The 12484-nt window shown below is 48.1% G+C and overlaps 1 protein-coding gene across 6 annotated transcripts in view; it reads left to right on the top strand.

Annotated features, from left to right (window-relative positions):
* The window catches only part of RNF216 (ring finger protein 216), a 113461-nt gene extending 102532 nt beyond the window's left edge, over nt 1–10929 (top strand). For 5 of the 6 annotated variants that reach the window (XM_067534163.1, XM_067534161.1, XM_067534166.1 and 2 more), the window contains one exon: nt 4432–10929. In XM_067534163.1, coding sequence (XP_067390264.1) covers nt 4432–4751 — 320 coding nt within the window. In that variant the 3' untranslated portion in view covers nt 4752–10929. The remainder of the gene's footprint in view (nt 1–4431) is intronic. The other variant, XR_010917313.1, reaches the window with a different exon arrangement.
* The last annotated feature ends 1555 nt before the right edge of the window (nt 10930–12484 follow it).

Below are 12484 nucleotides of genomic sequence, written 5' to 3'. Positions count from 1 at the left end.
ATCATATTGACTTGTCTGGACCACTTACTGATAGCCAAACCCCAAGTGTACACATGCCCAGCTGTACAGAGCTCCTTAGCATGGCAAACTCAAAGTTGTGAGCTTTAAGTCCTGCCCATTTTGTGAAGGGCTAACCCCTTTAAAAGATGAACAAGGTAAGCACACCTTCTGTCTAGAGTCACCATATCTAGCAGATTCTCACTGTGCCTGTCACTTTCCCTGAGGATGTGTGAGATGCGAGGTCTCCTCAGACCCTGGAGAGACTAGCTCTAAGATCCTGCTGGTAGACAAGCCAGCATTACGCACCAGACAGGCTATGCCCAAGACGGGCGCAGAAAAGATGACACCGAATGAGGAACCAACACAGTTGCCTCCAGCACCCAAAACACATCAGCATCAAAACAGGCAGCATCACTTCTGACACTGAAGGTCCGGTACTGATGCGGGTTAGCTCCGACTATACAGGCAGAGATTGGTGTCCTGCAATAAGGATAGACAATGCAAAGCCGCTGGAGACAAATCCACTAGGCGCTCCATGGCATTGAGGGCTGGGGAAATGGAGCAGCCTATGGCACACAAAACTATGGCTCACAAGTCCCCCAGTTCCAGGACTGCACCTCTCAGTGTTGACACTGACCTTTTGAGGACTAGCCTAGAGGAGAACCAGGACAACCACCATTACTGAAGCATCTGCTAGTACTGGTACAAATGCCATGTGCTCAGTGCTATTTATATTGGCACCATTCCTAAAAGAGTCCTCCCCTCTTCACTATCAACAGGGCATGCATTCTCCCCATCTTTGAGTAAAGAACCCTCTCCCCTCAAGGCAGTGGTCAATACCACGGAAAGGTTTGCTGAATTCCACTACAGGCCTTGTCTAGACGAGCACTGACCTGGCCAGTACCTAGTGAGCCAACCATGCTCGTATCCCATGCCACTGTGGCCCTGTTGTGGTTACTGGGGTGCACCATTTCAGACATCCAGGAGCCAATTTCTTCCACATTCAAGAAGGAGGTTACTCTGTTCTTCATCTCTGGCCAGACCACCCAGGCTGAAGTATCAAGAGGAACTGGAACAGAGCAAAACCAGCACCCCACCTTTCCTCCTAAGGACATCTCATCTTCACCCCCTGTTCAGTTGATATTCATGGCACCAGTATCAGCACCTGACAAGTTCCGTATGCAGATTGCAGAAACTCTGGAGGTACAAGTGATGTCAGAAAAATCCCACAAGCTATTTGACATTCTGTCAGCTGCTGGTCCAGCCAGGATCACACTCTCCATAAAAGAGGGACTTCTTGACCAGCCATGGCCCTATGGCAGACACTGTCCCCAAGAACATCCACTGCATAATGGGTAACTCAGGGGTACCAAGTGCCTCCAGTGGAATTGGAGTACTTCTGTGCTTACCCCATTCTGAGCTCTTCAGTCCTCTTGGCGATGTAGGAGAAATCTTAGTCGAGAGAGTATTTCTAAGGACAAGGACCCACAATAGCTTGACCTGTTTGGAAGACAGTCATATTCTTCCATCTTTCTACAGTTGTGTGGCTAACTGCTAAAACTTACTGTCCAAGTCTGTTTTCCTAATCTGGGACAGTGCGACATGCTTCCTTGCAAAGCTCCCCCAAGATAGAGCTAAGAGATAATTGAAGGAAGGTCAACTGGTAGACAAGACAGTACTATAAGCTGCGATGGAGGCCTCCAACACTGCGGAGAGGTCTACGGCCACCACGGTAACGATGACAGATCATCATGGCTCCAAGCATCGGGGGTCCCAAGAGAGGTACGGGCCATGGTTGAAGATTTGCCTTTTGCAGGCACAGAGCCATTCATCAAGCAGATTGAGTTCTGCACTCACTGACGTTCAAAGGCTATCTTATGCTCTCTGGGAATTCACACCCCAGCATCGTACCACAAGCCATACTTCTTCAGCCACAGTTGAGATGGTGGACACCATCTTACCACACAGGTATCCTGAGTACCATGTCAAGAAACGGGCACCGTAGCAAAGGGTGTCAACTTCCTTTTTCCTCTGCAACACGTCCTGCTCCTGTGACATGCGGGCAAATTTGTTGGTGTGGTCAGGAGCCACCACAGAGCGCTCATTTGACTGGATACCTTTGGAAGCCGCCTCACCCAGGTGTGGGCTGTCATTACATCAGACAGATGGGTGTTAGAGAGTCATTACCCAGGGCTGCCCCTTCCCTGTCTCTTCCCCTCCTCACAAGAGCCTAGTGCAATCAGAAGTAGCCTCATTGATTCATTGAGGTTCCAGTAGAATTCAGGGGAAGATGCTTTTGCTTATTTCCTTATTCTGAAGAAAGGGGGTAGAGAAGATGGGGGGTCTCTGTCCTGTCCTAAACCCAAGGAGACTCGACAAATACATGCACAGTCTCTCAGCTTCAGGATAGTAAGGCTTGTCGCCATCATCACCTCTCTCTTCAGGCTCCAGACAGGCTCATGGCTCCCAACTTCCCCAGAGAGATCCATCTGGCCCTCAGGAAGTACCTCAGATTCACAGTGGGGTCCAGTCATTTATCCATACAGGGTTCTGCCCTTCCGACTCTGCACAGCACAGGCTGTATTCACAAAATGCCTGCCAGTAGTGGCAGCGTATTTATCGAGGCAGGGAATCTGCATCTACCTGTACTTGGATGACTGGCTGTCAAAGTGCTTCATACCCAACCTTACTTTCCAAATGGTCTTTCTAGTGGTCATTTCCTCAGTTCAGAAAATCAGTGACCTTAAAGCTCTCATGACCAGACCACATAACACATTCTTCTATAGTGACAAGGTGGCCTCAGTTTTTAAGGGTGTCTTCCTGCTTCTTTGCAGCTCTTTATGCCTTATCCAAAGGCCAAGCAACTTTATCACAGAGAATCTCCACATGGATCACATAGTGCACTTCCCCCTGCTATCAGCTAGCTGATACACCTCTCCCTCTGAATATCAAAGTGCACTCCACCAGAGCACAGGCCCCATCTGAGATCTGCAAGGCTCCGACATGGAGTAACCCCGAGTTTTCTGTGAAATGTTATGCCTGGAACGTGGCTGCCAGGGTGGACACCAACGTTGGCAGAGTGATACTTCACGCTGATCCAGCTGATACATCACTCTCACCATCCCGTGAAGATACTACTTGCCAGTCACCCCAGTGGGACCCACACTGACAGGTACTCAAAGGAGAGAGCATGGTTAATTGCCCTCCAGTTATTAGTGTTTCTTCAAGCTGTTGTCAGTATGGATCCTATGTCACAGCTCAGGGGAATTGCACCTGCATTTCCCTCTCGTGGTCTACCATGAGCACCCACTCTAGTTCCTGGCTCCTCAGCTTCTTGGGCGAAGACCCCTGGCTCTCTCCCTCTGACCAGGGTCTTTCACTGTTCCCTGCCTTGCTGTAATATCCCCAGCAGGCAAGACTGCTAAGCAGGCCAGCATCCGTGCTTTGCTTTGCTTTCCCTCTGAAGGCTTACGAACAACGGTTGCCAGCAGTTATGAGTTACCACATGGTTTTTTATAAGCAAGAGCGTTTATTCTGAAAGTGAAAGCAATTTAGATAAAACGTATTAGAAACCATAAAAGTTCCTGCACTTGTGTAAACGTTTATCAGAAGTTACCCATCAGTCTTATGGGGCCTCAATAGGTCAAAGGTCCTTCCAACCCTTTCCTGGAAGGCTTGGGGCCCCCTTTGAACAGAAGGTCCTGTCCTGAGAAAAGGCCCTGAGTAAGTTTAAACTCAGGCTGTTTAACCAAAAATCCTTTTTGTCTGTCGGTCTTTGGAAAATCCAATTTGAACGGGTCTATGTGAGCCTCTCCTGTGGTGGTATCTCTCTGGCACTGTTGCAAGCTGCGTGAATTTGCCTAATCACCCCCACTGGTCTTGGAAGAGCTGTGGTCACTCTCCCCCATGGAGTTGCATACAATCCCTGGCCCACAGTGATCCATAAACTTATTACTGTAAGATCTCCCAAAGCTATTGCAGGAAATTGCCATGTGTGTCACACTGTTCGGAGTCCTCAAATCCCTCACAGTTCAAGGCCGATGTTAACTGAGGTCGGGTTGGTGAAGAGGCCCAGGGTGCACGCTACCCCTGCCAGAAATCTTCTTGAAGAATCCCAGTTACTGCAGGTATGGAACCGTCCTTCCAAGAGCCAGGGGTTACTCCCCACAGGAGATGTGGAAGCCTCTGCCCATCAGACTCAGTGCTAGAAGGGTGGACATACTGCAAGCGAAGGATCAAAATGCAGTGGTAGAGCTGCCTGGCAGAAGGTTGCTCTGCATCTGTCCACAATGTGCCTGCTTCTTGCAGGAGCTCCTTATCACTCCTTACACGAACAGCCCATGCTCCCACAGCTGGCATGGTGAGCAGAGGGGGGGAGTTCCTGCTCCAATCTGGCGTCCTTCTAACGTTCTCTTTTTAATTTCTTTGCAGAAAGCAGTTTCAAGAGGATTGGCCCTCCCGTGGAAAAGCCTGTGGAGAAAATCCAGAGAGTTGAAGTCATCCCAAGACCAGTTCCTCAGAACCTCCATCAACCCCGAATGCCCCCTTATCCCTTTGTGCATCCACCCTTCCCCCTGCCTCCTGTCCGCCCGATGTACAACAACATACCCCTGAACATAGGACCTATCCCTGCCCCATATGTGCCCCCATTGCCTAACATGCGGATGAACTACGATTTCCCCCCGATCAATGTTCAGCTGGAGCACAACTTGCCTATGCACTTTGGTCCGCAGCCTCGGCATCGATTCTGACCTGAGTCAAACAGCACTAAGAGTGGAGTCTGCAGCGAGGAGCCGTACAGGCCACCCCATCGCCCTCCCACTTAACCCATCATTTTAACCAGCTGCAAGGGGAACAGCGTCTCCCCCCACACACAGTATTTAAAGCTTCTATGGTGTTTAAATCCTTGTAACTAACCATTTTTTCGATTGAAACGTCTAACCACGCTGCCCAGCCTTTAGAGGAGTAAAGGGCTGCACAGTTCAGGCCAGTAGATCTGAGGGTCTTTCTTAGGACAGGCGTCTTAGCTGCTTCTGTTTCACAAACACTGTTCAATCAACAGAGAGGGAAGTGATACTGTGTGCTATGCAGAGATGTAGCCATTGAACTAACCCATTGTGCCAAAAACTTGCCTTCCTATCTGCAAAAGCAGCCACGATCTATTTAATGCAAAGGAAGAGAAGGTGATGCGGGGAAGCTTGAAATTGTTCAGGTGCTGGTAATAAGATTCATCTGTCTCTTCTTTCTAGGCTGGATAATATTGGGGAAGGAGGAGTGAATCTGAGCTTCAGGCTTATCACGCTGAGAATATTCCCAAACGTTTACTGTCACCTGCGTTTGCCCTAACATCGGACAGGAGTCTGTACTAGCAAATCTACAACCCATTATGCTTAGCTGAGAAGCACCTGTCATTGTGAGAGTCCAGTGCTAGGATGCAGGAGCCATCTTGCTGCAAAGTACCCCTCATGCCACAGTACAGCAGCTCAAAGAAAGAGGCTACAAACCACTTTGCAACCTGACTTAGTATTGCAGGCCAGGACTTTCCGAAGTGGTGATTGATTTGGCGTGCTGAACTTGAGACATCTTCAAGGGGCATGATTTTTCAGAGGATGAGTGGCTAGTACTTCTTGAAATACAGGGTCCTTTTCAGTGTCTCAAGCTGGGCATACCTACTCGCTAATCATTTCTGAAAGTCTTGGTTATGTGGTTTAACAGGTGGTAGAAACACACACATTGTTTGGAAGATAACCATGAAGGCCCAGATTCATAGAGTTGCATGGGGGCTAAACTGTATGTGCACAACTTGCGTGCACCCTTGCAGTAACTGCATGTGCACATGGTCAGTTAAATGTAACCAACTGTGTACATTTAGTGCTGTTGTGCATACAAGCCTGGGGTAACTATATATACACAGTGTGCACACATCCAGCTCTGAAAACCTGGGCCCAAAGCTTTTCATGCATGTTTAAATCACTGTACAAGGGGCTGGACACTGATTTACAGAGATGTTGTCATTGCTCAGGTACGGCTGCTGTGGACCTGGAGGCGTACTTTCCAGTTGGGGTAAACCTACACCGGCGCTAGCTTGATCAAGCTCATGCATTAAAAATAGCAATATAGCCACACCGGCATGAGCGGCAGTGGGGTCTGACGGGATCGTTCTCAGGGCAGCTAACCCGTCCTGCTGCTCATGCCACCACGGCTACATTAGCTCAATCAGAGGCGGTGCAGGGATGTTTGACCAAGCTGGAAATCACATCCACAGTTCTCGTGTAGACATACATACTCGAAGCAGCAATATTCCCCTTTCAACATATTTTATAAACTTCTGAAAAAAATCAGTTTATGCAGCTTGGGAAGAATTCAACCTGTACTACTGCTGAGCTTCGCAACAGGGATGCTTAGAAGAAACCAGTTTCCTTTACGAAGCAATGTGGCAAACCCCTTTAGGCAATCAGGGTCTGCTTTACCTGTGACCTGAGTTGAGGAGCGGCCCCTGGCTGGCTAGAATTGGGAGCAGAATGCTACTCGGGGATAATGTTGTTTGGCGACAGTGTGTGAAAAGTGAAGGATGTGATAGAAGGAGGGGGCAGAAGGCTTGAAGCTGCCTGTGTCAAATGGGTAAGTTAGGCTAGAGCTACAGCTGTGCAGGCACAAGCCTTTCCCCCAAAACACACACACACACCCTTGCTGTAGTGGCTGGTTCGAACAGAGCTTTTAAGAAAAAAAAAGTGTGGAGGACGAGAATATCCTTCCATCAATGTGGTGGTCTAGTTAAAAAACAAAAACAACCAACCACTTCATCCCACAGTCATCCCCCGAAGTGTTTGGTGTTAGTTATTGTTGCTGTTAGGAACCAGATCAAATTAATCTCCCCTCTTTGATTTCTCTCCTTGTAAATTAACACACAGGATTTCTTTACAGGTAAAAACTCCTTGTCTGCCTTGCCTCACTCATCGGTCAGATTTTCCCCGTTGCTATTCCCCATAGCTCCTCTCTGCAAGCGGTGTCTCTTTGGGCATTGAGCAGGCAGTGAACCAGGACTCTGTGAAGTCTGTGACTGGCAGTGGCAGGAGACGCCATCCTGTGCCATGGGAGGGCAAATTAGGATGACTGGCTGTGCTGTCTTGGGTAGGGCATGCTCCCAGGAGGAATATGGCAGCCTCAAGCAATGCCCAGCAAGCTGAGAGAGGAGGACATTGCTATCAGTAGTGGGATAATCTTCAGGAGGAGTTTGCACAATGGATGTTTCCATACTTGTTGGTGCTGATAAAACAATTTCTTCAATCCCAGATGTTGTGTATAGGCTGAAATATGCACTGTTAACTGTTTATTCCAGGTTTTCAAGTGCTGTTGCTGATGTAGACTTGTTAACCACACCATTAACTATTTGTTGACATTGCTGCTAAGATTTTTTTAATTTAAAAAATAGTCTAGGGGACGTAGTGGCTTACCGAATGCTGCTCAGCTGGTTTTTATTCAGGTTTAATTCTGCACCTTATACTGAATGATCCCCTCAGTAGCCATGGGCAGCCATGATAGCACACTGTGTTTGGGATGAGAGTGGAGGGGAGATTTGACATATGCAGTTAGTAGCAACTTCTGCAGCTTCTCAGTGGTTAGGTTGAAAGAACTCAGCCGCATGCCTTCCCTTTCACGAGGCTCCCGCAGTGTGGGGACAGCTGTGCACGCAGAGCAAGTCCCACCGCTTCATAACCTGCTTCAAGAATGTACCCTGGCAGGTGCCATCCCTCATGTGCCTTGTGCACAGAATGGAGCTCCTGCCTTCCCTCGGCCTGGTCAGCGCCCACACTGGAGATGGAGCTCAGCTTTGCATCATCTAATGCAATCACGTAGTGGTGCCCAGGGCTGCCAATCAACCTTGGCTCTTACTCCCAAGGTGATGCACCCCATGCTATGCTGTGACCCGTCCAGCCAATTAAGGAATAAGGCTAATGTACTTCAGAAGGAGTCTTTTTTTTTTTTTTTTTTTTTTTTTTTTAATCCTCAGCTGGGAGGCTAGAGCCATGATGCAGGGTCTTAAGGAAGTAGTTCAGTCAGGCAAACAGGAGTGCCAGGGTGGGGTGAATTTTGCCTCTGTCAAGTGGCCCTTCATTTTACCTTAGGATGTGAGCAGAAAAGCCCTGACACCATGTTAGTAGATAGTCCATTATGTCTGGTTGTACAACGTGTAAAGAAAAACAGTTTAAAGTCCCTTGGGAGGGGTTTTTTTTGTTTGTTTTTGTTTTTTGTTTTTTTTAAGTAGTAACTATTGAAACAAAGCAGCATGAGCATGGGTGTGGTACAGATCAGTCTGTGTCTCCTGTATGATGCTTTAGACACGTACTGCTAACAGCTACATTTCTACGCGGCATGGAGCATCCCCTGCCGAGGGGCTGTTGTCATGGCAGAATGCCCATCTCGTGAACCTAATCAGTGCTGATCAAAAGTTGATCTGGAGTCGTCTTGGAAGGGATGAGGTTCAGTTTCACATCATGAGAGGGAGGGCGCTGGAGCTGAAACAGCTGGTTAGTTTAGGAACTGGCTTCCGCTGACATCCTAAAGGCTTCTAAAGAAAGTACTAATTCCCCTCGCAGGACAGGGGTGGTCACCTTAGCTTGCTTCCTAGGCAGGCAGTAGTACGGCGTCCACTAATAGTGCTATTTGGGGAATGGGAGTCTGGGAAATCGTGATCACTGAGCTGGCTATCCAAACCCTGGCTGTGGTACAAACCTGGCCCATTGGAGTGGGTCTGCAGCTGCCTCATCTCCATACTGGTACTTCCTAAATAAAGCAATTGCTCTTTGAAAGCCTCCAATGAAGCAGGTACAAATTCTAACACCCAGTGCCTTTGGGGAGTCTGTGCCTTCATGTGTTGCACAGGGACTCCCAACCACTCTGCTTATCAAGCACAATTACTTTTCCTTCAAATCCAGTTAAATATAGAAGGCCTTTCCCCAGGCTCTGCCCTCCTCCCCCCCCATTCCTGCAGGTGCAGTTGCAGAGGAAGAAATTATTTGGGAATGGTTTCATAGCAGAAAGCTCTCCCCAGGTTATGAGTCTTTTGCCATATGTGCGCCTCTCTTGCCACAGCTACAATAGACTCCTGTAGTGAGCATCTCTTCCCACAGTAAAGAACTGGAAATGATCAGACCCATCACTCACAACTGAGCCATATCTTTGAAGTGGGTGGTGATACCAACCCTCTGTAATTTTTGTTAGGTTTAATTTTATGGTGTCTCACCAATTTGGGTGGAAAGATTCAATTTTATCCAGTAGTTACCACTTTTCCAGTTCTGTGTCAGTCTGAGTTCAGCAAAACTGCTTGGCCAGCATGAGCATTTGGATTCTACTGCACTGTGCCAATCACATGAATGTCCGTCTCCGTGCTTGACCAGTAGTATAGCAAATGTCTATCGCCATGAAAAAATAAAGTGGTATGGCCCTTTGCACACAGCCATATTGAAACCCTATAATACAGGCCATTAACTAAAATAATGACCTGGCATAAACTCCTGGCTTTTATACATTTTTTTAGATACCTATTAATATATTTTTGCCTGTGCAGGGAAAGGCTGGACATGGGAGGAGAGGCACTAAGAGTAGCCCAGGGAGGTCCAGTCTCTGTACTTGGCCAGTTCTTAGTCTTGTGTTAAAGGTAAGCAATGGTTCCTACTACATGAGCAAACTTTGTACCCTCTGGATTTGATGGTGCATAGCAAGCCCCCTGACTCCCATCGTCATGCCAGAGGGAGGCAGGGAGTGTTTGGGGAAGGTGTGGTGGTGAGTCGTCCTTGCTGAGATGTTCCTGTCATGTGTGCACGCCTGTTGCCTCTCTCCTGCTGGGGGTATGTTGGAGGTCCTAGAGGAATCCTGCTGAAGGGGAGGAGAGAATTCTTTCTACTATCACAATGGTGAGTGCCCATTTTGTGTCTGCTAGGAGAGAAGTCAGTGCCCATCGTATGAAACCAACATGGGATCCTGTGGGCAGCTACAGGCAGTTCAAAGAGATCAGCTCAGCTCTTCACCCAGCATTGTCCCTGCCTTTCACCTTTCAGTCCTCTTTGGGTCTGGGAGGGCTCCTGTCACAAAGGAAGCTCTGGACTAGGAATTGTCCTGCGGCTAGAGAAATGTGGGGCCTCTTCTTCCCTGTAATCCTAACTGGTGATTTTTAGAGCCATCCATTGTCTTCTCGCATCAGTTGGGTTAATGGGGAGGTTTCTCCACTTACATTTACTGCGCAATTAAAAACAGAAAATTCTGTGTGTTGCATTTACCTGATGTCTTTATGAGTACATGTACCCTGCAAAACCACACCCCGAGCAGCGAGTCTCAAAGCCCAGGTCATCCAATTGGGCTCTCGGTACTCAAAACAGCAGTGTAGATGTTCAGGCATGGGCTAGAGCCCGGGATCTGAGCCCTTCCCCCCTCACCCAGTTTCTGAGCCCAGGTTCCAGTCCACGCCTGAACATGCACACTGCTGTCTTGAACCCCGAGAGCCTGAGTCAGTTGACCCAGGCTCTGGAACTCGCTGCTGCAGGTCATTTTTTACCCTTTGCCCCCTTCCTTAAAACCCCAGTGTTCTTCAAAGGGAGACGGGGAGGTGTGTCTCGTGGGCCCTTATTGATGTTATGACTGGTACTTTTTAATCATTAATTGCAGTGTCCCATTTTACTTGCCTTAAAGGTGGAGCGAGAAATTTAGTATTTGCACTTAGCAAACATTATATTAAAAAAAACCAACAACCTTGTAAAGACAAATGGTGCATGTTCTGCAACTTTGTATAACAATAGCTGAAAATGGTGGTTTATTAAAAAAAAAATATTTTTCTTTACCCTCCGGTAGAAAACTCTTCTAATTCTGTGTGTAAAAAGTCCCTGTATTATATTGTAATTTGAATTTTTTGTAAATAAATTTTGTGTACTCTGACTTTCACGTCTCTGCTTTTCATTGCTACATAAATGTCCTTCCATGAGAAGACTGCAGTTTTGAGGATAATTATAGGTGACAACTGATAGAAAGGAGAGACCAACCACAATTCTTGTGCCAGATTTCAGCCTGAGTAGTTAAAACCTGTAAAAGTTGCTAGGCAGAACATTCACCCCCCCCTGTAAAAGCTTCGTGTGTTCCCAAACCCTAAAAGGAAAATGAGATTGGGAATATAAAGTGGCTTCCATTCTCATTACAGTGAGACACAGGACTGCTCATTTAAAGCACCATTTAAAAGCACTGTGTGTACACATGTGTACAAACTCCTTCTCCTGTCTGAATACTCAGGGCCATGTTCGCTTAGATGCTCTGATTGCTTTGTGATGTGAACGTTTTAAAATAGAAATAGGAATTGAGATAGGAAATGTCCATATGGGCAGCCTGCCAACGATCTGAGACAGGAAGAACAGGGAGACAGTTGGAGGCAGGGAACTGGGGGAGACTTCTCTGGCTCTCTTCCTTCAGTCATTTTTCTGGGTGTTTTCATTTGGTTTCAGTCCCATAAATGTGTGGGGAAGGGTCCCTGAGACCCAAAAAGCATGTGCAAAATAGGGGAATGGGAGGTGTCATCCTGGAGGGAGGGTTACAAAAATAATGCACAAGCAGCCCCATCAGCAGAGCTAGACTTGAATCCCAGCCCCCCGCTGCTCATGCTCTAAAATCAGGGCAGGAGCAGGCAAAACCAGCAGCGACGTTTGGGCTAGGGCGGGGGGGTGAGGCAAGCATGCACGGGAAAGCCCTCGACTTGGGACTCCACACTCAGATCAAGCCTGGGCTTCCCCAACCCTCTGCTGCTGCAATCACTGGCTCAGGCCATGGGGGGAAGCTATGTTAAACTAAATGGTTGATATATAATAAAAGCCCTGTACAGGTACGGCAAATGCTGCCTTCGCTCACTGTAGCTGCCCCCTCCCACCCCCCAAGGTTTTTACCTCTGCTGGCTACATTGAGGTAAAACTGTCCGTTACCTTGACTGGGCAGGGATTTTACTGCACGGCTATGGGGGAAGGGGTGATGCACGTGTGGGTGCGCACGTTAAAAAGAAATCCACCCCCTTTATTTCCTAATCTAGCCGTGACTTCAGTGCCTAGCTGCACTCAGACAGGCCCAGCTGTCATTGGTCAAAGCCACACAACCAGCAACCAAGACAAGGGGGCCAAGTTGCTCTCTCCAGGTGGTGTGCTGTGGCTGGGAGAGGGAAGGGTTACACTGGCGTTTTGAGTTTCGGAATTGGCGCTGTGAATGCCATCTTCCTATTGAGGGACTTGCTCCTGAGGCCAGGTGAGAAGCTTTGGGTGGGTGGCGAGGTTGCATTTATTCCCCCCCCCCCTTTTTTCCTAGGGAGTGAATTCCCCTCCCCCCTTTCAGGAGGCGCAACGTGTCCCCAGTCCCATTTAGCAAACACGCAGCTTTGTGTGGATAAATCGCAGGCAAATCCAGAAAGATTAGCCAGCATTTCAAAGGCTCTGCGCATCCAACCTCCCCCATCCTCCAG

This window comes from Emydura macquarii, unplaced genomic scaffold (assembly GCF_026122565.2).
Source record: "Emydura macquarii macquarii isolate MOO-44397 ecotype Brisbane River unplaced genomic scaffold, CSIRO-AGI_Emac_v2 contig_3390, whole genome shotgun sequence".
NCBI lineage: Eukaryota > Metazoa > Chordata > Testudines > Chelidae > Emydura > Emydura macquarii.
Note: the sequence above shows the minus strand (reverse complement) of the source record. Positions and strands in the feature narration are given on the sequence as shown.